Genomic DNA, 25664 nt, shown 5'->3' on the forward strand with positions numbered 1-25664 from the left:
TGGGAGCAATTGGATAGCTCTCAAAGAGTTAGCACAGGGAGAATGGGCAAAATGGCCTCCCTCTGTGCTATACAGTGGAGAGGAAGCCCAGCCAGAGGTCAAATAAATGATGTTGAGGGTGCAAATCATATGGTTGACTCCATGACAGGGGCTGTGAAAGGAACTGGAGCAACTGACAGGCAGTTTGTGATGGTGAACATCAGACAAGCAGACAGAGCACAGAGAATAGAATGTTTGAGAGGTAATGGGGAGGTAGGGCTGCTCGTTAACCCAGTACAAATGTTAGCTTTGGCTCAGTGGGTACCACTGTCAACTTTGAATCAGTTGAAAATTCAAGCCTCGCTCCAGAAATTTAAGGATAGAACTCAGCTTCAGCAAAACATGATGGGGGTTGTATTTCAGATGAAAATGCAACAGAGCTGGTAAGTCAAAGCATTAAAATCCTGAGACATTAGTCAACAAGGAAGAGCTGTTTTGATTAATCCTTCAACCACACCACTATATTAAAACAATCTCATTGCTGTTTATGGGACCTTACTGTGTACAAGTTGGCTGCTGCACTTGTTTACACACCAGTGATTACACTCCAAAATTACTTCATTGGGTGTGAATCACTTTAGGAAGTGAAGTGCACTTCACAACCACCCATTCATTTATTTGGTAGTTAACTCTTTGTTTGTGGATAATATTGCAAGGAGCAGTATATAGCTGAGAAAGAAGAGGGAGACAAAATTTGATTTTAAAAAACTCTAAAGTTAATGGTGAGAAGGCCAGAAAGAGGAGCCATTGTTGGAGATACTTTGACTATGACAGGAACTACATGATGCAAGTTCCACTGACATGGACAAGAGAAGCAAAGCGATGGAGCAGGAGGATGTGCTCCATTGTTTTGAAAGTTGTAGAGGGGTCAGGAAGACAATGTATCCTAGTCACAGAGCAAATATTGTTTGGTGACTGTTCGCGACAGTTTGTGCTGCGGAGGATGGAAACATGATAAATGAGACTCAAATGGAGGTACAAGTGCAGTTAGTGGGGATTTTGGAAGTATTTTATATTAAAATGATGCATAGTTGAAACATCTAATTATATTGCGGCCAAAATATTAGTGAGTCTAAGTGGTGACCCACCTGATGCTATGTAACCAACCAACCGATTTAAGCCTCTGAAACTTCGGTAGGATTCCTAACTTAGCCCACCAGATGGTGCTGCAGTAACCCCTTCCTTGAAGCCTGTCGGACATGTTGGTAAAGGTGCACAATGGATATTTTTCACAAGCTTGAGATCCCAAAAGGTCACTCACTCCAAATAAAATTCCAGATATCACATTCTACGAGCTGAACATTTGAAGGGAAATACTGAGAAATGCCGGAAAACCAGGCATGCCATTTGACATGTGCTAGGGCATGGCTTTTTTTGGGGGCTGGCAATAAAGGGAACTTGAAAAACATGCTGAAACTCATCATGTGCCCAGAAGTTGAACACGAGGCCAGCTATTTTGAAGAAAACTGTTTCAATACCTGGACTGATGTACTGGGCAACGCAAGTTGGACACTGAGTAAGCTGTGCGCTTTATTGAAGTAAAGAAGACCTAATATTCCAAACTTTGACCAACTCTTCCCACCACACCCTCACCACCCCACTCATGATTTTAGAGGAAAAATTTTGAATTTTGAGTTAACATTTACTTCTCCCCTTCCCCAAACACTACCTAGACTATCAGGGCAGGAATATGAAAACAAAGTTAATCCTCACCCCAATTACGTTCCAAAGACTTAACATGGGAGCAGAAATCCCTTTATTGTAATCATTCCATTCCCTTGATTCTAAACCTTGCACTAAGCAGAGATTCTGACTTTTAACCAAAAATCCTTCATCAAATAGAAATTCAAAGTTCAAAAAATCTAATCATCAAATATTCAACCACAGAACCACAAAATGGCATTAGCCTCGTGTGTTACAATTCACCCAATTGCTGTGGGGTATGTTGTAATCTGGAGATAGACAGTGATGACAGAGGCTCCAACTTGCTTTTCATCAGATGACTGACCAGGAATTTCTCCCACTCTTATACCTTGTTATTGAAATATTTTGATATCAACCTGCAAATCATTTTAATGTGCTTAGCCACATTTCGAAATCAGAGGCAGGGCCACTATCCACTGCGCCACAAGACCTCAATATACATTCTCATAACTAAAAAGAAATTAAAGAATGGGATCACTGACTCACAATCTACCTACTCCTTCCAGCATTGACATGAACTTATCTTACAGACATGAACTTATCTTACAGACCGGAGTTTGAATGTCCCGGATGAAATATCCCATTGAACCTTGTTTTGGTGAAGAGCAGCTCACCTCTTTCTGCACCCACCCCTATTAGCACTGCCAGGCTGATTGCAGCCAACCTTGCTGGGTTCCTTTCACCATTCCTTTTCCAATCTTAACTATCTCTCCCCCTGCCCTTAAAGCTAGTTTAGACCATTCCTGTGCTTGGTTTTGACTCCCTATTTGTAACACTTTGGAAGGTCTAAATATTTTAAGTTTATGTATTATGACCTAATTAAATGACAGAACATGCTCCAGAGGTTGAATGGCCCACTCTCATTGCACAGGCTATTTAGCTCCTGGAGTATCTCCTGTCATTTAGTTAGGTCATGCATGACTTATTACTATGCCACGTGATAGTCTTATCAAAAAATTGTTCTGTCAATCTCAATTTTAAATATTAATTTACTTCCATGTTGTTAGGAAAAAACTGGTTTATTTACATGCTACCTAACCAAGAATATGTTTGTTTAACTCTCAGGACTTGGGAAAGTAATCCCATCTTAAAAATTATGTTAGGCAGCATTAAAACCAGTCACTCACAGGAGAAGAGGGAAATTAAATACAAGGGTTTATTTGAAGCAAAATCTTCTGTTCAACACACCACTACCAGTGTGTGCAGCACTTTTGTCACGGTTCACAGCATTATAATCCACTAAAGTTGACACGGACACAGCTTCTTAAAAAACAAGTAAACCAGCTAACCGGCAGCATCAACGACTGATATTTTACCAATGGTCTCAGCATCACTCATCAAGGAAAAATAATCTCAAAGCCTTACTTGTCGGAGGTCGATGAATGCTAACTGCAGGGTGTCCCCTTGGAATCCTGGCACTGGCTCAGAACTAGCAAACACTGGAAGTAAAGATTAAAGGGGGAAAAATTAACCGAGGCAGAAATATGGTAAATTTATACAATTTATGCAGCTTTCTGAAGCATATTAATTTTGACTAAAGATCGTCATGAATGAAGGCCTAAAACTTAATTTCCTGTTTCTCTTTTGCACGAAAAAAAAAGTCCAAATCAATTAAATCAATTCCTGTAACAAAAATTTGCAACATATGAATAATTTAGATTGCTCAGTCTTGTTTGATGACAATGTGATACTTCTGCACAATCATGTGCACAAATTTTTATAAGTAGTGATATTGCTCTGGTAAGTGGGCTGACAATTCACCTCAATTATTTTGGTCCACAGGGTGAATGACTATAAAAGCATTTTGAGAAAATACCAATTCCATGGCTGTCAACATATTTTTTAAACATCTGCTTTGTTACAGCATCTGTTCAATAAAAATCCTACCTCTAGCCAAACAGCAATTAAAGACAGACAGTAGGGTGGGAACTAGCTTAACATGCAGACAACAGGTGGAATGCTCTAAGCACTACAATCTGTACTTAAATGGAATGTCTGTTCTTGCCATCCAAGACATTTCTGATAATGGAACTTAATACAAATCCATTTTAGAGTGGCTGTTTAAATATGATTATAAAGAAAAAAGAAAGCTTGACCAATTGGAAATCCTACAATTAAAGGCTACTAGAACACTTTCCTTTCAGACAATTATAATCTGGCAAATAGGAGTTATCAATCCTCACAAAAGACAGTGTCTTAAAAAGAGTGTCTACACAACAAATGTGTATGTCATGTCATTTAGAATCAAGAGTATTTGGCATTTCTATCTTGCTTAAATCAATTATGTGAAGTCATATGCAAATGCATTCATTGTAAAGATGCCAATCCCATTGGTTCCACACCTCACCCACCCCATTCCCAACCACGTCCCCTCAGTAGAAAGATATCAAGCTAGGTTTGTTTGAAAGAGTCACATGGTGAGCCAGTCTCCCCCTAGATACATTTTGCTGCAAGGATGATAATGATGCTCCCATGTGACCCTTCTGACTTATGTGCACCATGCAAGGTGAGCTCTGCACCGAAGCTTGTGTCTTAAGGCATTTCCTGAAAAAAAAACAGACCCGTCAATTTGCATTCTCCACAAGGTGCAAGGGATAGCTGTGTGAAAGTGAGCATGTGGAAGATGCCCCTTAAGAAAAAAAAGTGAAGCCAACCTCAAAAATAACTTTTCTTCTCCAAATCAATCCTCCACATTGCTGGAGACTGACCAATTAATAAGCAGAATGAAGAGAAATAATTCCATACAGGGCAAAGAGAAACTCCAACTCAGAACCAACAAGCCGAATAAAATGTCTTCTATTGCTCAATCTGAAGAGACGTTAGTCAAAATGTGTGGGCTATTCCATGTGGATGATTTGTAAATACCACCCACAATATTTTGAAGTCATATTGGAATCAAAACATTAACTTTGTTGCATTCTCCACAGATGCTGACTGTCCTGCTGAGTTTTTCCAGCAATGTCTGTTTTTATACCATCCACAATAACTGCTTTTAGTTGCACCCAGGAAGTAGCTATAGAATAGCTGGAATGAGCAAGATAATAGCAATGCAACATATATTTAACAAATTATCTTGTCAAGCTTGGCAGATGTTAAGTTCTAATTGAAGGCTAGTGCCATTTAGATGTATTATGCAAACATCAGAGGCAAATTAAAATTCAGAATCACAGGTTCTAGGTCTAAATTAAGCATTGGCAGAAAATCCAAGTGTTCAAAGTGCTGTGTGTTCAAATGTCAATTCAGTTAAGGCTGTAAAATGTGAATACTTCAGTCACAAGAGGCTCAAAAGGGAGAGACACCAATCTGCACAAAACCAGTTGAAAATGCTACTTCCAAACCAAAGGACATACATCTGGATCTATTTTCCAAACTGCCTTTTTGAACCAAGACACCAAAGAATGCTCACCTAAATATTTTAAGCAGGAGTAGCTGATGGCAGATATAGGAATATACAAAGCTTGGCTTTCATACAGATTAATAGGATAATGGCTGTTTGCATCTTAAAGCAAACAATACAAAATCCAAGATGATATGCTGATGCTTGTGCATAAGCTACAGCTGGTAAGACACTGTACAGTTTTGGACCCTCACTTTAGGCTTGATATAAAAAGGAATGATGAAGGATCAGTGCCAGAATGACCTGGGTGGCATCAGAGATAAAGGGTTATACTTAGAGATGATAAATTAGGATACTGAAGTTTCAAAAGATTCTGAAGATTTATGACAAATTTGAGCTGGATTGCTTCCATTAGTCGGTAAGGTGGTGATAACGAGGCCATAAAAGTTTAAAACAATCAAAAAAAATTAAAGGAGGGGGTTAAGGGAGAGTTAACATTGTAACAGAACGTTTGCTATGTTCAAGGAAGTGTGTGTGGGTGACATACTTCTGTAGCACTTAATCTGAAACAAGCCTGAAGCCCCTTTGTTCTACTCCAACACACAAGAATAAGGTCAGCAACCAATGTTGATTGGGGGGGGGGGGGGGGGGGGGGGGGGCAATTTGCGTGAATCACCCCCCCCCCGGCCAGAGTTCGGACTGTAAATCACCTTGCTAGCATCTTTCAGATCCACACATCTTTGCCAGCAGGATTCCCCCCCAAGCTCCAAACAAAATGACTAAGTGCGAGTGGGCTGCAATCTGGATGGCGCAAACCCACCCAATAGGAATCTCACCAGTTTTCCCACCAGGGACAACATTGCGAAATCCTTCGGGAGAATTGCAACCCTGGTACCTGAAGCATACCAAAAGAAATAAACAAAATAAATACACAGGAGGGCCATCAGCATCTGTAAACCGAAAAAATGGATTAAGGTTGAGTGAGATTTTTCATTCAAATTGCTTCCCACAGACTACAGGTGAAATAGAACATAAGAAATAGGAGGAGAAGGCCACGTATAGCCCTTTCAGCCTGCCCCACCATTCAATAAGATCATGGCTGATCTGAAGTGGATCAGCTCCACTTTCCCACTTTCTCCCCATAACCCTTAATTCCCCTATCAAAAACCGATCTACCCGTGACTTAAATATATTTAGAGAGGTAGCCTCCACCACTTCAATGGGCAGAGAATTCCAGAGATTCACCACCCTTTGAGTGAAGAAGTTCCTCTTCAACTCTGATCTAAATTGCTCCCCCTCATCTTGAGGCTGTGCCCTCTAATCCTGCTATCCTTTGAGTGGGAAGAATCTCTCTACCTCTACCCTATCCATCCCCTTCATTATTTTATACGTCTCTATAAAATTCCCCCCCCCCTCATCCTTCTAAACTCCAACAAGTACAGACCCAGTCTATTTAGTCTCTCTTCATTGTCCAACCCCCTCATCTCCGGTATCAGCCTAGTGAACCTCCTCTGCACTCCCTCCAAGGACAATATATCCTTCCGCAAATGCGGTGACCAAAACTGCAGAGTACTCCAGCTGCGGCCTCACCAGTACCCTGTACAGTTGCATAGAGCTACTATCTTTCTATTAGTTTTTGTTTTTACTTCAGCTTTCCAACATTCTTTTTAATCACAAGAAATAAACTGGGTAAATTCATCATTCAAACAAATAATGGTTTTATTAAATTGCATTTATCAATGTTATCTTTCGATTCATGTCACTGAACAGGCCAATTCTTGATGCACAGATTTTTGGGCACATGGGACAGTATGTCTCAGAGTAGTGGGATCTGGAATGCAGAATTTGCTTCCTTTTCTTTCCTTCTCTGCTGCTGCATCGCGACTCAAAACGTGATGCAGCTTTGACTGGCAAGTTACAGCCATTCTGAATGACTGGGAGCAAGATCCTCAGTCATTGAGGTCAATTCCACCTCGGCTTCAAGGCAAGCTTCAGTGTGCCTTTGAAGCATTTTCTTTGTGCTCCTCTGAAACGTTGACCATTTTAACAGAACATGATCTTGTGTAGATACTTTTCGGTGATAGTGAAAAAAGTCCAGCTCAGATTGATTTTGTAGGAGTTTTACTGGAATGCTACTGGACCCATCTTCAAGAAAACTTACATTTGCTTAGCAGTCCCCCACCATTAAAACCTGAAGTACGCAGAAGTATTGCTGATGGAATTTCTTTAGCATAATACAGGAGTGATGATAACTACCGTATACTCTAGGACTTTTGGTGGGATTGCAGCAACTTTGTCATCAAGCACTCCCTATTGTAACTTGTGTAAGACTGAATTGGCACAGCTGATCTGGCATTAGATCTCAACAAGGACCTTTTGAGAGGTGGCTGCCAAGATACTGGAAGCGCTCAACTAATTCCATATTCTCTCCTTCAACATGCATACAAGAATGAAAATTTGGCTGACCAGATATGGTCGATATACAAGTTTTGTTTTGACAACACTCAGGCAGGCTGAACATCTCGTATGAAAAACCAAAAGAGATTGAGAGTGGCTTGCACATCTGATGCAGTAGGCAACCTTCTTAAAGAAAGAAAGAACACCACAGCACAGGAAACAGGCCCTTCGGCCCTACAAGCCCACGTCCTCATTTTACCAGTGAGTGCCCTCTTCTACCTATGACCTTTGTCTACGCCTATTGGACTCCACAATGAAGGTGTGCAAATTTAGAGAATTATAACCATATTGAGGGATGCCTAATTTAGGGACAATTTGTTAACACCAATCAGCCCAAGAGCACGTTTTTGGGGTGTGGGAGGAAACCAGAGCACCTGGAGAAAACCCACGCAAGCATGGGGAGGATGTGCAAACTCCCACAGACACTGGCCCAAATCCATGTATCTGCACAGCAAACAGCGGTAGTCACTGAGCTGTCACGTTGCCCATCAGCTGGTCCAGTTTAAGCGTACACTAATGACGTCGGTGTTCTTGTTCCATCTTGGCAGACAGTGAGACACATAGTATTTCTTTGACTGTTCTGCTGTGGATGCCTTTTTGGACTGCACTTTGCCTGGCACCTCTCCTCAACTCTGCCACTATGAGTGGCCCTGCAAGGACCTCCTGACAAAGAATCACTGGAATGTCTTTCCACCATGTCAAGGTGCCAATCCACACACAAGTGCATTTAATTCACCATTTTTCCTCAGAACTCAAAATCTTGCAAAATAAAATCTCTTAGAAATTTTGACTATCAAAAGGAATTGCCATCCTGGTTTTCAATTATGTGTGAATTTTTAATGGAATAGGTATTTAGCCATTAAACACAGTTGAGTTTTTGCAAGTTGAATAAACTGTGTTAGGCATATCTTTAAACTCAAGAGTATAACATTTCATTTTCTTCCCCCTGCCAAAGACATGAATTGTTTTCTTTCTTTTATGTATTTTGGGTATTGTGAGCCAATTACTTAAACCACGTTTATGACGAGCATTTCATTGGAAATTTGTGGAGTGATGCTGCGGAATACAAAGCCTGTTGATGCCAGAAAGATGGATCCAGGAACACAATGTACGACTCAGAACAAGGGTCACCTCCCATGGTGTAAAAATGTATGGTTAAGTGGATTTTCCACAGTATAGTAACATTGCTAAGAAACTGGTGGCCCAGTTCTGAATTACAAAGCAAATATTGAAATGTATTGGCTTAAAAAAAAACACCCAAGTTGACTGTTAACAAATGGCACTTAAGCAGAATGGAAAACTAGAATTTTTAAATGTATTTCTGGGGAACAAAAACACTTATTTTGTTTAAGCCTCTGCATTTAGTATTGACTTTTGAAACAGCTCTGTTTACAAAAAGGTGGTAGGATTTGAATATAGCTGACATTTAAACATAACATGACTTTCAGTGGATACCATTCCTCCTGTGCAAGTTAAACCCTTAAGCACATTTATCAATTACAATAAAGGAAGTTACCTGCCATTTGTGAGTTATTTGCACATATAGGGTGCTAATGGAAATGTCACTCATGTGACCATTAATCCTGAAAATGTCATACACAAAGACTGGAGGAGGGCACTAAGTTCAAACATAAATCACAGGCAGCACTGTGGTTTCTGGAATGTACATCTGACAGTAGCCACAAATGCTCAACCAAGTAAGCTTCAACTATTTACTGTCCTGGCAGCCATACTCCAAATTTCAGTTAATTTGTCTCAGCTTTTGTTTAATGAACGCAATTTATAACAGGCAACATTGCTTTAAGCAGAACTGACCAACAACTTTCTCAAAAGTTTATTGAAAGATCCTTCAACATATTAAATGTAGAAACATTATACATATTAATATATATTGAAAATATTCTCACTGAAAATACTTGCTTTTATTAAAAAGCCTCCTGGCCACACAACTATAAACATTCAGACTACATCACACTCAACTGTTTACTTAAAAACACTATCCCTGAGTTACAATTCAAGTTCAATTTCCTCTGCTCCAACTAAGTCATAACGCCTGACTTGCTGGGCTACAACTGGTGCCCATTGTCCTTTGGCATGTTACTGTAACTGAACCTTCAGCGTTCACCAACTTTTTTTTTGCCATGAGAGGGGAAGAAGATGGGAAAAAGGCAAAAATCACTACCAAACCTGAACCATTCTTCCAGCAGGGATCAAAAGAACCCTGGCTATTCTGCATTTCAGAGGGACTGAGGTCAACCATAGCATGCTATCACTAACCATTATTTTCAAACATTGCAAACAGGGATCTGGAATATTCTAGCATATGAACGAAATTAAAGTCTAGAAAATGAATTTATAAACTGGAGTTGATTATATAATTATTCAAATGAGACTTTTCATGAAGTATTTTCTTTTCATTGATTAGAAAACAAAGTACACAACACTAAATACAAAGTTAATGACTGTTTTCAGGCTTACTGCTGAACTTAAATATTTTAACTTCCACCAAGAGGGAAGATGGTGGCATAGCAGTGATGTTACTGAACAAGTAATCCAGAGGTTCAGGTTAACGCACTGTGGACATGGGTTAAATCCCATCATGGCAGCTGGGGAAATTTAAAGTTTATTTGTTAGTGTCACAAGTAGGTTTACATTAACACTGCAATGAAGTTACTGTGAAAATCCTCTAGTCACCAGACTCGGTGACTGTTCGGGTACACTGAGGGAGAATTTAGCATGGTCAAGGCACCTAAACAGCACATCATGAGTGTGGGAGGGAACTGGAGCACCTGGGAGGAAACCCATGCAGGCATGGGGAGAATGTGCAAAATCTGCACAGACAGTGACTCAAGCTGGTAATTGAACCCATGTCCCTGGCACTGTGAGGCTGCAGTGCTAATTACTGCACCACCTGGAATATAAAGCTAGTTTCAGTAATAGTTTCATTGATTGCTGTAAAACCTATCCAGCTCACTAATGTCGTTTAGGAAATCTGCCATTCTTACTCGGTCTGACCTACGTGACTCCAGATCCACAGCAATATAGTAGCCTCATAATGACACTCGTAATAACCTAGCAAGTGATTCAATTCAGAGGCAATTAAGGATGGTCTTGCCAATGACACCCACATTCCATGAAAGAATAAAAAAGACCTGTTCACCTATCAAGCCTGTGCTTGATGATCAACACTGGCTCTTGACCCAGCAAGATCTCAATTTTAAAATTCTTAACTTTGTCCTCGAACTCCTTCACCTCTCCCTCCCGTCACTATAACTTTCTGTAGTCCACCACCTCAGACCTTTGCTCATCCCACTCTGGCCTCCTTCACATCTCCGATTTTGATTGTTCCAATGATGGCAGCTACAATTTCAGCCGAGTTGGCTCCGAGCTCTGGAAGTCCTTCCCTAAACCTCTGTCTCTTTCTATCACCCTTTAAACTATGCTTTAAAACGCATTTCTTTGACCAAGCTTTTGATCCTTTAGGAGCTTGGAGTCAAATCTTGATTGATGTAATTGTGAAGTGAAAATGTACAGCTACATTAAAAGGTGCAATATAAATGCAAGTTGTTGTTTAGGTGTTTACATAGAGTTCAAAAAGATGCAACCAATTTGAGTGATTTTAAACCTTCAACGGACTGATGCGAAATCATACCTTGGGCTTCTGGGGGCCCCACCATCAACATGCCCACATGTTTCAAAGGGTTTCAGATTTATTTTTAAAACTTTCAGAAATCCATAGTCATCCAAGTCATTTCACGCTGACATGTATTCTGCTTTCCTGGTCTGTTAATGGTTGTAACAGTGGGGCAGCACAGAGGGGCCTCTTCTTAAAGAAATCCCTGACTTAAGCCTCTAGCAGCTCCTCCCAATTGATCCCCTGCAGTCTCCTGTTGCAGTGAGTATGCAGAAGGATGGCTGTATTTAAAAAAGGAACAAAAACTTTGAAACCCCAAACTCCTGACTGAAGCATGTCACCAACACAGCAATCATTGAAAGAGAATGGAAGGCTGATGGGGAAAACAAAAGTAAAAAGGTAAACTCAAACAACCAGAGAGCAGAAGAGAAAGAACCAAGATGCTGCAGAATCATAGAATGAAACAAAATTTCAAGAGGCGGCCTCAGCAGATTGGAAACAACAACAAAAGGCCAGCTACTACAATGCAAAGTAGGAATTGTGCAACATAAAAGGAAAGAAGAATTTAACCAAAACAATTCAACAAAAAAGTACAACCAAGGGAATAAACTGAAGAAACAGACCATTATTTATGCAATGATCTGGTCAATAGCCAAATCACAGGATGCCGACTGCTGCAAAGCTTCGCACAAGATCATTCTCCCGTGGAATTCAAAGTTGCTAGTAGACATTCCCAGTATCACACTGCACAAAATGCATCCAGGGAAAAACATTATAAATAAAACACTTCTGTGCCCATCTCTACCCCACCTACTTGTATTTTGGACTAGGAGGAGCCCTAATGCAGAGAGCATGAGGAAACCATCGTGACATTCAACAACATAAATCTATTCAAGTAGTTCAAGCCAAGTAGTTCCAAAATTGGTTAACATTCATATTGAACCATAGCACAACAGCTAATAAAATCAATAATCCCCCAAACAGCTGACCACTCATCCCATACCCATCTCCAAATGTAACCTGCCAGTAAAGCAGGGGGTCAATCAACTTTGTCAACGAGGGACCCCTCTATATTGTACCATGAAGCCCCCCCACTGACACTTCATTAATCAGAAGTGAAAAATGCTAAGCCCAGGTGCTTGCTCCCAACAATCCCACTGGCTGTCCCTGCTCCTCAAATGATAATGAAGCCACATGGGAACAAGATGATCATCTGCACACCCCCTACTGCCTGCCTGTTTGATGACATTTCCCTTTTCAAAGTAGCTCTGGGAATGGGTCTGAGAAAATCAAGTTATGATGGCCGCAGTAACAGGCTTCCTCTTGCTTGAGACATTAGTTTTCTGAAAATCATGAATATACATCTCAAAAGGCTTTGTGTTGCAATGGTTGAGTTTGTATGAGGACATCAGCACTGCCCTGCTGAGCAATCTTTAATACTTAACATACTTCCAGCTAAATTTGTCTGCTGCCTGGTACATTATTAGACTGTGCTGATCACAATGTCAGTCTCATTTACTTCACGTTCCTCAACACCCTTGGTTTCTGAAAAATGATCACAAACAAAATACTGTGGGGATTGATGTTCTTACCAAGCTGCCTGGATGCAGTCTAAAGGCTACAGCACATGTCCTCATCTGTGCAAAAACTTTTAAAAAGGAACTGCACACAAAAACTAAAATTTTAAGAAGGTACACTGCAGATATTGAAATCAGAAATAAAAATAGCAAATGTTGACAATACTCAGTAGGCCAGACTCTATATGTGAAGACAGAAAGTTCATGTTTCAGGTCATTTCCCTTTCATCAGTGAACTGAAACATTAACACTGTCTCTCACCAAAAATTTAACTTTGTTTCACATGACTCAATCTACAACCTGTTGAGGGAGATAGGTGCAGACTTCAATAATAGTTTGGACGAAAAATATGTCCTGTTTACGTTCCTAACCGGTCTAATTCTTACTTAGAAATTATGCCTCTTATGCAGAAACCCCCTTCCGAGAAGTAATTTCTCCATTTACCCTATAAATTCCTATCTTTTTCAAGACCATGATTATGTCAGCCACGGCTCCATGGTGAGCAGTCCCACTTTTGGGTCAGAGGCTCAAGTCCCACTCCAAAGACTGGATCACATAATTTAGGCTGACACTTCAGTGCAGTGCTGAGGGAACAGAGCCTTTCAAAAGGGATATTAAACCAAGGATTGTTTACCCTCTTGCATAGAGGAAGGATTCTTGGCACTCAGTAGAGGAATATTCTATATTTGGGGCAGCACGGTAACAGTGGTTAGCACTGCTGCTTCATAGCTCCAGGGACCTGGGTTCTATTCCCAGCTCGGGTCAGTCTGTGTGGAGTTTGCACGTTTTCCTCGTGTCTGCATGGGTTTCCTCCCACAGTCCAAAGATGTACAGGTTAGGTTGAATGGCCATGCTAAAAAATTGCTCCTTAGTGTCCTGAGATGCATTGGTTAGAGGGATTAGTGGGTAAAATATGTAGCGACGTGTGGGTAGGGCCTGGGTGGGATTGTGTTCAGTGCAGACTCGATGGGCCGAAGGGCCTCTTTCTGCACTGTAGGGTTCCATGATTCCCCGCTGCCCTGACCAACATTTAACCCTTAACCAGCATTACTTTAAAACAATTTACCTGATTATGTCATTGCAGTTGAGACCTCATGGGAAGACAAGGCTAGCATTTATTGCCCTCAAGATGGTGATCTATCTTCTTGAAAATTATGGTTCATGTGCTGTAGGTACATCCAAGGTGCTGTTAGGAAAGGGGTTCAAAGATTCTGACCCAGTGACATGAGATAGAGGCTATATGGCTCCACGTCAGGATGTGTGACTTGGAAAGGAACCAGCAGGTGCTGGTGCTCCCATTTGTTTGCTGCCCTTGTCCTTCCAGGTGGTCAGTTGATGATTTGGAAGATGACAATTGAAAGCAGTCTTGGCTGGTTGCCACAGTACATCTTCTAGATGGCACATGCTGTTACCAGTGTGTGCCAATGCTGGAAGGAGTGAACATTTGCATTGGTGGATGGGGGGGGCGCTGATCAAATTGACTGCTTTGTTTTGCATGCTGTTAGACATGGAGTCTTTTGGATTTTACTCATCTAGGAAAGTACACTGACTTGGTGCTTTGGAGATGGTGCTCATGCTTTGGGGAATCAGGTGGTAAATTGGCTTGCTGCAAAATTCCCAGTTTGTAATATTTATATAGTTGGTCCAGTCAAGTTTCTGATGAAAGCAAGGTCAAGGAGCTGAGTGGCTTGCTCCTGCTCCTAATTCGAATATTTGCACACCTGGCATTTGGATGAACACTTGAAATCTAACATTCAAGGACATGGGTCAAATACAGGAAAATGGGATTAGCATGTCCAGTGGTAATTATTGGTCCAGACTTGATGGGCCAAAGGGCCTTTTCTGCAATGTACCCCTGTACGACACTTTCTCCAGCAGTGGCTACACTTAAATATTTATTAAGCAGTGAAGTATTTTCAGATATCCCAAGGTTGTGAAAGGTAGTGTATAAATGCAAGTTCTTTATTTTCTTTAAATTACCCCTCAATCATCTAAATTCAGGTGAATACAAACCAAATTTTTATGAAACTTCTCCTGAATTTAAAACTTTTAAGCCTGGTTTCAACCTCCAAGGCCAATACGTCTTCCTTGATATTCAGCACCCAAAACTAAACACATTACAGAAGAGGTCTGGTCAAGCCTCTGTAAAAATGAACCATTCCTTCTTTACCTTTGCAATGCAATTCCCTTGAGCTAAGGGTCAACATTCCATTAGCCTTTATTGGGTTTTCTACCTGTGCACAAGCTTTTAGTAATGTGTACACGGGCACCTAAATCCCCTTGAATCTTCGGTACTCCAAGGCTCATACAAAGAAGAAAATATTCTAATTTGTCTTTCTTCGCTCTAAAGTAGATGACCTCCTATTTCTCCACATTGAACTGCATTTCCTTCATACTACAGTGGGAAAGTACCATAACAGTCTCTCAGCAGTCACATCATCACATTTGCCTATACTAAAAAACAAAGAGCTGCAGACCCAGAGACCTGGAACAAAAGGTAAAGGATTTAGGAACTGAACACAAAAGGCATTGAATGGAGAGCAATGAAAGGCACAGATGCAGGACTGAAAGGACTAAATAGCCTCCTATTAATGGATACTGAAAAGCTCCTCTGGTATATCAAAGCCAACTACTACAAATAGACTGACAAGCTGAGGAAACCTGTCACATACACCCCTCAGCACTAACTGCATCAACAGATTAAGTTAATGGTGACCTCATCTCAAACCCTATTGCAATAAACAATTTGTGAACTACTCAATCTCACCTGACCCGTTGAATGTTGTGTACATCACGAGAAACTCCATAATACCTATCCAACCATCCTCCAAATTCCTGGTTTGAAGCAGTGAGGTTCAACAGTCAATAGAAAACACCCAACCTTGGAAAATTATGGGGTCCAACAGTTATCCTTCCAAGTTCCATCCTCTCCCAGAGCTCATTCCACATCTGCGCCCCCTTTTAGGAAATTCTTGTACTATTTTTAGAGACAGCCTCTTTCCGGGTAGGCACAATTACATTCATCACAAAGGCAAGTCTGAAGTGCAAATTATGTAGACCTATATCACTCCTCAAATGTGGCCAGCCACAATTTTACCCTTCAGATTAGAGTTGGTCATCTGTGGGATGTTTCACATACAGGGTAGGTTTACTGATTTCCTGAAGAGAAAACATGGATAGCTGTTCTATGTGCTGGACCAGATCATAGCACAAACACATCCCTCCTTGTTCTCTTCTTGGACGTCAAGTAGCACTTCCTTTTTCCAACACCTGAGTGTGTAGGCTTTGGTGATACATTGGTGAATAATGATCCTATATTCAAACCCTCTCCCTGTTTGCTGTGGCCATAGAAGTCAAAGTGACAGGTATTCACAAAGAATTGACAACTTTACAGATAGCATGAAAGGTCAGGCACAACAGAAAACCAGACACAGCAATGATAACAATTATCTGACAGGGCCCCAGAAAGATAGAAAAACAGTGGATTGGGCAGAAAGAGGGACAGGGTAACAAAAAAAATTATAAAGAGATAGAGAAAATGTTACAAAGATATGAGCAATGCCACAGAAGATCAACCTCCATTTAAAATATGGATTTTCTACAGATAATGTCCTGTTCAGAACACCAGCAGTTACAGCAAATCATTTATTTTATATGAAAAAAATCCCATTAGGTCAGTCACTACCCTGTCCCAGAGTAATAAAGATGCATCATTGTATGTGCTCACACATGCTATTCTGATCACATAAGCCTGAAAGGTTTTTAACTCTAGTAGCAGATTTATGCACATGTAGCATTAGCATGAACTCTGTTTGATCAAAGTAATGAGCTTATAATAATTTGTTCAGCTCCATTAGGCTAAATAAAGTTTGACTTACGTTCACATTGAATAACATCCAAGTTGAACTGTTGAATGGCTCCCATGCTTATCTGCTTCACCTCAGCATCCAGGAGCATTTGCATCAGAGATGTGGATAGGTGCTTGCAGGCTGACATGCATGCTGTTTGGGCTACTTTTCCCTGGAAAAAGTAAAGCATTGAGCCAGTTTAAGAGCAAGTGCAGTTACACAAATTCATATTGAAAAATCTGCTTAATCCTTTCAGGACAACACTTCAATTTACAAACTATCCCAATTTGATCTATATTATTTAAGGTTGATTACATGGCATCTGAAAGAGCATCAAATTGCATTCCAAACAAATGTGTAGTATAGTTTGCATTTATGTTTCATTATTAGGGTAAAATGTTGTTTTCGTCCTCAAAGGCTTAAACCCTATACACTTTAGGATATATAAAAAAACACTTAGAAATGGTGGTGTGATTTTTCTCCCTCTATTGACGGAATACATAAATTAAAACAAAAATCACAAAGTAGTGGTTCATGGTCTGACTGTTAATGCTAATGATGATTATATAAATGCACATTTCTGTACGTACAGGAAAATGCATGGGACGCTGAAATGGTATGCATGAACTACAGGAAGTTCTTCCAGCAACTGTACTGTGCCTTTCTCAAGCACTGAGAAATCACTTAACAGTTTTTGTGAAGACAACATACAAAGAATAGCAGTTCGATCTGTTCACAAGTTTAGTATATTAAATGAGCACAGTCAGTTTTAGAAAACGCTCCACTGTACAAGTACAATATGGCTTCTACTACCTTCAGATGATAGAAATAATTCTGTACTAAAATTGTACCAAACAAACAGCTTTGATTGTTTGTGCGAGTCTTCCCCCCCACCCCCCCAATTCAATTTTTCTGTTTCATGACTGTTGCTGGAATGTGCATTTGTGCTGGTTGCAAGAATTTAGCAACTGGAACAAAAATCTGTATTCTTTGGTGAGGAAGCCAAGTTTCTATTTTGGTTCAGTACCAATCTAAGCCTACGCTTAATTTGTTACCTAAATACGTAACAATTACATAATCTATATGCAAAATGCATGATTGGGAATTACAATCATGCAATACATTGTCATGCCACAACAGTGTCATCAGTTCATGGGAGATGGAGAAGAGAGGCTGGACGTAATTCAGATAAAGCAGGGCTCTTAAGATTTCAGTAGCTCCAGCTGCAGTTAAATCTAACCAGCTCCAATGAAAAACAGATTTTCCTACTGCGTTGTTCATCCATTCTGTTAATCCAGCAGTGTATAATCACTTATACAATGCCACATATGAAGTAATGCTGTAAGTAGAAAATGCTGAGAAGTTCAAATCATATTACTTGACAATGAGTTAGTGCTGGTGGATAGACAAAGTTTGCTACTTTCATGATGTTAGAATTGGTTTTAAAAGTGACATGAAACTATTTAAATTTCACATCAGCCTTGTATTTCTATCTATAAATTCCTCCAGCCCTCTCACGCATGCAATATATGTCTTTTGTTTCATGAAAAGTACATATGATCAATGTATTTTTAATAAACCCCTGGAACATGCAGCATTTTACAATCCAAAACACTCACAAGTACTTCCTCCAGCTGAAATGTAGGTGACCATTGATGCTAAGTTGTCAGAGCAACGATCTATGAAATTATGCAGTAACCATCATTGCAAATTTCAGAACTAATTAAGTAGACAAGGCATTTCTTACAGCTGCCAAACCATGCGTGTTAAAATTTCACAGCAAATCAAATAGGTTGAATGCGTACAATACACGGGTGATATAATTAACAGCACATTTCATACCACTTCAAACAAGTGTTTTACTACATACAATTTCCTCAAGATTTTTCCCAGCATCATGATTATTATTTAGAATACACTGAATATTACCAGCAAGTCTAAATAGTGAAAAACATAATTACATTTAGCAGCGAGGGGAAGTCCCTATCCACAATTTGCATGCTACTTTCCCTCATACTTTTGGTGCTAAACCACAGGACATTTGTCCATTGAATATTAAGCAAGCTACCAACTTCCCAATGCATAAACCTATTGTTTAAGGCAATATACCAGAACATTAAAAGGGTGCTTTCAATGGGGACAGTCAGGTTTACTGAGTTAAAGAACCTTTAGTACTTAGAGATAATGAACTCAATTTCTAACTTTGCTTGCATTCTTTAGCTGGTCCTAAGCTAAGCTTTGTTGAGTTATAGGCACACAATTGAGTCCAAGGTCTTTGATGAATATGCTTTTAATTTTCATGGTCCTGACTGCTTTTCTACATTCTATTGTTTTCTTCAATAATTAACTTTAGAATTCCATTCTACAAAACATGCTATACACGTTTGCCAATTTTTTAAAAAAAACAAACTTATATTTTCTGATCAGTAATACTTTAGCACAAGTGTAAACCTGTTTAGCAATCAAAAAACTTTGCCCAGCGCACCAAGCAACACAAATTACAATTGAATTCAAATCCAGGTGAAAGCAAAGCTTGATGTCATCATTAATCTTTAATAACAAACACCACTACATTGCAAATTGTGTTATAAAGTTAGATTATACAAAATAGATCCTCTCATGATGATTGTACATCCCTCAACGCTTTGGCCAGTTCATTCAAGGAAATGTAGCACCCACTTGGCAGTTAGGTGCATTTACCAAAAAGTCAAAAGTTTGAGTGTTAAAGCCACCATATGAACTTAGCACATAATGACACTTTATTACTGAGGGAAAGCCCCCACTGTACTATTCGAATAAGGCTTTTTGCCCCCTTGTGTCCTAAGCTCCACTTCTCTTTTAATACAAATTTCACAAAAAAGGATCATTTGGTTATTCATCATGTTTACTGATTACAAAACATTTTTCTGTGCAAACTGTCTGCCTTGTATGTCTGGAAAACAATACTGACGAGATTTCAAAAGTAATTTATTGACTGTGAAATGTTTTAGGATATGATAAAGTACTATACTAAATGTCAGCTTTTCCTTTTTAAATACATCATAGCAATGCAACTCGTGGAACATTGCACATATATGAAGCACATGCATATTAGGGGGCACAAGCTCAAGATAAAGGGGGGGGCGGTTTAGAACGGAGCTGAGGAAGAACTTCTTCACTCAAAGGGTGGTGAATCTCTGGAATTCTCTGTCCGTTGACGTGGTGGAGGCTACCTCGCTAAACATTTTTAAGACGCGGGATGATGGGTTTTTGATAAGAGAGGGGATTAAGGGTTATGGGGAGAGGGCGGGAATGTGGAACTGGGCCACGACAGACCAGCCATGATCTTATTGAATGGCGGGGCAGGCTTGAAGGGCTAGATGGCCTACTCCTGCTCCTATTTCTTATGTTCTTATGTTCATATATCTGTTCCCTCTTTAGGTCTATGTTCTCTTTTATTGCCTGTGGAATACAGCACCTTTGACAATGCAGCTTCCATTTTGTTAATTATTATTGATCCTTGATTTCACACTGTCCATAACCCCCCTAGTGCCACAAATCCAGGTGAGAGGCGGGGGATGACTGGCTGTGTCTTTATTCAACCCACCTTCTGCTGGTAGCAACAAAGGTTTAATCAAACAAGGTTCCCTTTCTCTTGGGTATCTTCTAGACCCAATAGTCATGCTTAAAAGGGGAGCAAATTCAAAGAAGCCAATTCAACAAGGCTTTCTTAAGATAAGTTTATTAACTACTAAAAAGGTCAGGAAAAGTAGTAAAACACATGCATCTGTGGGCTAGAGATAAGAATGGAGTCCAATAATAAGTAATATATAGTTATACAGAATATTCCTCGAGTGGCTAGGAATAGACAATGACATGTTGCGGCCGTTACAATTGTTTTCAGTACAGTTGCCTTCTGATGGCAAACAGTTGATTCTTTGGTTCAGGTATCCTCTAGTTAGGTAGTTTGGTAGAGATTTCAGTTCTTTTCCAGCTGCAATCCTTTTGCTGACTTATCCACTTTCACAGAATGAGAGGGGGTTTTATATTTTCCTGCAAAGGCTTGGCTATGCTTGCAGCGGCCTTGCCTCGGTTATTGTGTTTTCTTCAGTGTGGAAACCATTCAGCCATTTTTCACCCAGCACACAAACGTCAGACAGAACAAGCTGGTAGCTAGCAAGCTTTTAACCCCCAGATGTGTGCATTTCAAGAGGACCAGAATGTACTGGTCTGTCTAGGCCATTATATCTAGGGTCTTGGAAATGAAAGGGCCACGTCTCTTTGTCCTTACCAAAGCTAGCAGTCAGTCTTTGGATGGTTTTACACGTACCTCCTCTGGAAGTACAGAGCGGGGGTTCCATTGCTGCTTTGAGAAACCCTTTGCAACCATTCCTGTTGGTGGCTACTTGCATGTTTTCACCCATCTTTGGTGTCTGTCCATTTGAAAAAACCTCAACTCTCTTTTTAAGTCTAATATTTCCTTATATAATTCTGGGGATTTTCTTCATTGCTATAACACTATTTACCCTCGAGAAGGCTGTAGTGAATCATCTTGAACTGCTGCAGCTGTGTGGTGAAGCACACACAGTGCTTTTAGGGAGAGAGTTCAAGAATTTTGACCCAACACTGATGAAGGAATGATATTTTCCAAGTCAAGATAGTATTCAACTTGTTCCCATGTGCCTTTTGCCCTCTTATTTCTTGGCAATAGAGATTTCAGATTTGGGGGATGTTGAAGTAGTCTTGGCAAGTTGCTGCAGTGCACCTTGTAGATGGTGCACACTGCAGCTAACATGTGCTGATTGTGGGTGGGGTGCCAACTGAATGTTGCAGGAGCTGTGCTCATACAGACTAGTGGTGAATATACCAACACACTGATGACTTGTACTTTATTGATAAGCTTTGGAGAGTCAGGTGGGTTACTCACTGCACAATACCCAGATTCTGACATGCTCTTGTAACCACATTATCTACATGGCTGGTCCACTTCAGCTTTTAGTCAGTGGTGAACATCAGGATGGAAGGGATTCAACAACTTTGATGCCATCAAATGTCAAGGGGAGATCTTGAGATTGTCTCTTTCATTGGCGATGGCTACTGACTGGCATTTGCCTGGTGCAAATATTACAGGCGACTTTGTCATTTCAATTTTACTAGGGTCTTTGATGTCATACTTATCCAAATGCAGCCTTGGTGTCAAGAGCAATCACTCTTGCCTCTTTGCTGGAATTTTTTTGTCCATACTTGGCCCAAGGTTGTTGTGGTATGGAGCCGAGTGGTCCTGGCAAAACCCAAACTTGTGTTGGTGAGCAATTTAATGGTGAGTACATACTGCTTGACAGTGTAAATAACGACTTCCATCACATTGCTGATGATTGGAGGGTATAGTGAAGAATTACTTAGTATAGACTATGAAATGGTAACCTACTGAAGTAACTGAATTGAAATTCAATTGTTCCAGACACTACAGGAAGGCTTGCTATTTTGCATAATATTTGGCAGCTTGAAATATGCTACATACTGATCAACTACATAGATAAAACAGTGCACAAGGCATGTGAGTAAGTTTAAGGTTCCATGTCCCATCCCCAATAATGGGACGCTACAGGCTTGAAGAGCTGCAGGCAAACTGCATTTTAGCTACAATTATTGGACCCTACATTTAAATCAGTCAGGTGCTTAGTAGTCTGAACTGGGTGAAAGGTGCTTTCATGTTCCATATATAAATTCTCAGACAGCTCAAAGAGAAACTCAGCTACATTTCTCCATGAATTCCCCTTCGAGTAAGGAGATCGGTAACATGCTGGTGTCGCCAGTAGCATTTCTAATTAATATGACGAGGCAGATTTCACAGCACCAACATGTCACTCGTTTTATTTCCATTATGTTGCTGCTGTCAATAGTAGCGACACCAATATAAAACTAGCTAACACTCCCAAAACTAACTGTTAACGATTGTAAAAATGACAACTGTACAGGTGGAGGTGGAAATAAAATCTAGAAGATTTCTGTACATTCCCCAAGTTCTACAGTTTTATTGCAATAAGAGCAAATATGCCTCAGGATGAACAATTCTATTTCACAACATTAATATTTAAAATATAAACTCAAAAATCATATTTTGCATTTCAATTAGAAGGGCCGATCCTGATCAAACATTATCTCTCTTTACATACACACATGACCAAGCAGAACTATTGTACTTCAAAACCAAATTTCAAATTTTTTTATTAATTTGTGCCCAGCATTTATTGCCCATTCCTAGTTGCCTGAGGCCAGTTGAGAGTCAACCACATGTAGGCCAGACCAGGCAAGGAAGGCAGATTTCCTTCCCCAAAAGGAATTAGTGAACCAGATGGGTTTTTCCCACAAATCAACAATGGTTTCGTGGTCATCAGTAGATTATTAATTCCAGATATTTTTACTGAATTCAAATTCCACCATCTGCCATGGCGTGATTTGAACTCAGGTCCCCAGAACATTAGCTGAGTTTCTGGATTAATAGTCCAGTGATAATACCACTAGGCAATTGACTCCCCTATGGTGATCAATTGTCATGAATTTTTAGCAATTCAGGTAATTTAGGGTAAATGTGCAACTGTCTTACAGTTTGCCTATGAGCAACTCTGGTTGGTTTGATGGTTAGAAACCAAAGGAATACCTAAGATTGTTTTACTGAGAAGAGGATGCAAGGTCTTCACAACTGGAGACAAGAGCAGCAATCTCCGGGTTTGTAATGAGTAGATCCAGAGACTCCCAAAATTCTAAAAGTGTGTTCCAAATAGTTATGCTATAAACTGGCCCTTTCCTTCCAAAGGAAGGGGGAATTGGGATCAAGGATAGGCAATTAGCATTTCTACCTAGATACAAAGCTAATATGTTTCATGTTGCCTTAGCGAAGGGGGTAGAGGAAGCCATTTTCTGGGATCTGTCAATAGGCTTCCCAAAAATCAACCTATAAAATAATGAATAAACTAGATGGACAGCAGAAGTTGTGTGGTCAAAGGAGATAATGCTGCTCAACTTTGCAAGTTACAAAAGCTGGACATGGGACGAAGATGCTCTCTAGTGGAGTCACATCCTTCAGCCACCTAAGGATTCCATACTAATCCTGTTGTGGAGAGGAGGAAGGAGAAACATCATAATGGACTTTAGTGTGGATTTTCAAAATTCTCAAAACTGAAGAAAGCGCCTCAAGGCAGTTCTTAAAAGTTACTACTTGGCAGAGAGAGGGCATGGGAAACCATTGGAAGCTACAAGCAACCGTGGACTGTAATTTCATGGAGAGCCCAATGGGTGAAAAGTATGAAATCCTCTCTAATTTAAAGCACAAGTTGCTTAAAAGAGCTGCTTAGTCAAAAGGTGCTTTCTATCATTAGTTACAATAAAAATTAAAAAAAAAGCAAAATTTGTAATTCTGTTGCAAAGTTCTCTCTCTACAGATATTTAACAAAATTAGGGAATCCTTATGGGATTTCATATTCAGATCTGAGATGTATACAGCAAATGTGGCTAGAATTTAAATGTACAACATTTTGTTGACTTTTGCTGTATTAATTCAAAAAAGTTAAAAATGGTTTCTTCTGCCTTCCTCCACATTGCAACATATATTTAGATAATAACGTTAATTAGGAATCCTTGATCTCAATACTCTTTCACCTTAGAAGGGACAGTTTAGAGCACAGGCTTTTATACCCAGTACTTCACCTTTCTGGGACTCTGCTAGACTCAAAGTCTACGCAAAATAAACGCAGAAATTGCTGCCATTGTCTCCAAGTGCATCTTTCTGTCAGCAAAATAGTGTAAGCCGCTATCTGATCAACAATCAAACCACTCAGGTTTATGACCAGGCACATGATTTCCTTTATATATCCTTAAAATCAGCCAGTCCCAAAATATCTTGTAAACTTCAATTGTAACACACTTGCCTGCTCTATTCCCTCAAATATTTATATAGAAACATATGAATTAGGAGCAGGAATAGGCCTCTCAAGTCTGTTCGGCCTTTCAATAAGATCTGAGAGGGGAATTTGGGAAGTTAACGAGGTTAACAGTTGAATGTGAGATTAAAAATAATAGATAAGCAACAAGATTAGCAGCCGTCTAGAGGAATAACGAGACATGATTTTCCCAGTAAGATTAGCAGATGGCTAGAGAAATTGAGGTGCAAATTACCACACCAGAAACATTGTTCACCAGAGATCAACAGGGCTATACAAATGATTACATCTCTCAAAATTCCTTCTAGAAGCTGACAGACAAATCCACAGGGTGGGATATCAAACAGACTGAAACAATACAACGGCTAGCACCTGCTTTGGGGAAAGAGGCTAGTTTTTCTTTCCAACAATCAGCAAGGCCATCTCCATCTATTTTCAGATAGTCTAGTCCTATGATCAGAGCCATGGCAGACTGCAGATATTCTCCTCCAGAAGAGACAGTTTTACACCTTTGCTGAACCAGGAAAAGATGTTTTTCCAAACTTGGTCATCTAAGCTGCATTGTGTGGTAACTATTGGCTGGATTTGACTTAGAGTTGCTAAACTGGAGGTTATTTGGGAAAAGGGCATCTCAAAGTTCAGGGAACGTGGGTATATTTTGGGAACAAGTGGTAATAACACTGATTAGTTATTAATATACTTGAGTGTCATAGTGCACATTACTCTTTGTTGTTTCTCTATTATTTAGAGAATGATGGGACTATTTCCTTGTGAGCTGTACGTTGGTCCTCATATTATTCCAAACAAACATACGCCACTAAGAATCAGTTTTTCAAGTTACCCTTTGGGCTGAGAGACACTTACGGGTAACATCAGCAAGGTCCTTAACACATGCCTGATCTGACTGTAACCTTAACTTCACATTCTCGCCTACTCCCAATAACATTTTACCTCCTCATCAAGGATCTACCTCTGCCTTAAAACAGAGTCTGCTTCCACCAGCTTCTGAGAAAGAACATTTCAAAGACTCTCAGCCCTCAAAAAATCTCTGTTCTTAATGTACCCAATTCTCATCAATATTTACTACTGAATCTGCTTCCAACACATATGTTCAGGTGCTCAAGGTCATTAAGGTTTCATATCACTTCT

At 40.0% G+C, this 25664-nt stretch overlaps 1 protein-coding gene across 4 annotated transcripts in view; it reads right to left on the minus strand.

Annotated features, from left to right (window-relative positions):
• LOC145354356 (exocyst complex component 6-like) overlaps positions 1-25664 on the minus strand; it is a 159932-nt gene that overhangs the window by 32768 nt on the left and 101500 nt on the right. For all 4 annotated transcript variants that reach the window (XM_080205553.1, XM_080205555.1, XM_080205556.1 and 1 more), the window contains 2 exons: positions 16627-16768; positions 3109-3182 (listed from right to left, as the gene is read on the minus strand). In XM_080205553.1, coding sequence (XP_080061679.1) covers positions 3109-3182; positions 16627-16768 — 216 coding nt within the window. The remainder of the gene's footprint in view (positions 1-3108; positions 3183-16626; positions 16769-25664) is intronic.

This window comes from Carcharhinus amblyrhynchos, chromosome 17, assembly GCF_965287045.1.
Source record: "Carcharhinus amblyrhynchos chromosome 17, sCarAmb.v2.hapA, whole genome shotgun sequence".
Classification (NCBI taxonomy): Eukaryota; Metazoa; Chordata; class Chondrichthyes; order Carcharhiniformes; family Carcharhinidae; genus Carcharhinus; species Carcharhinus amblyrhynchos.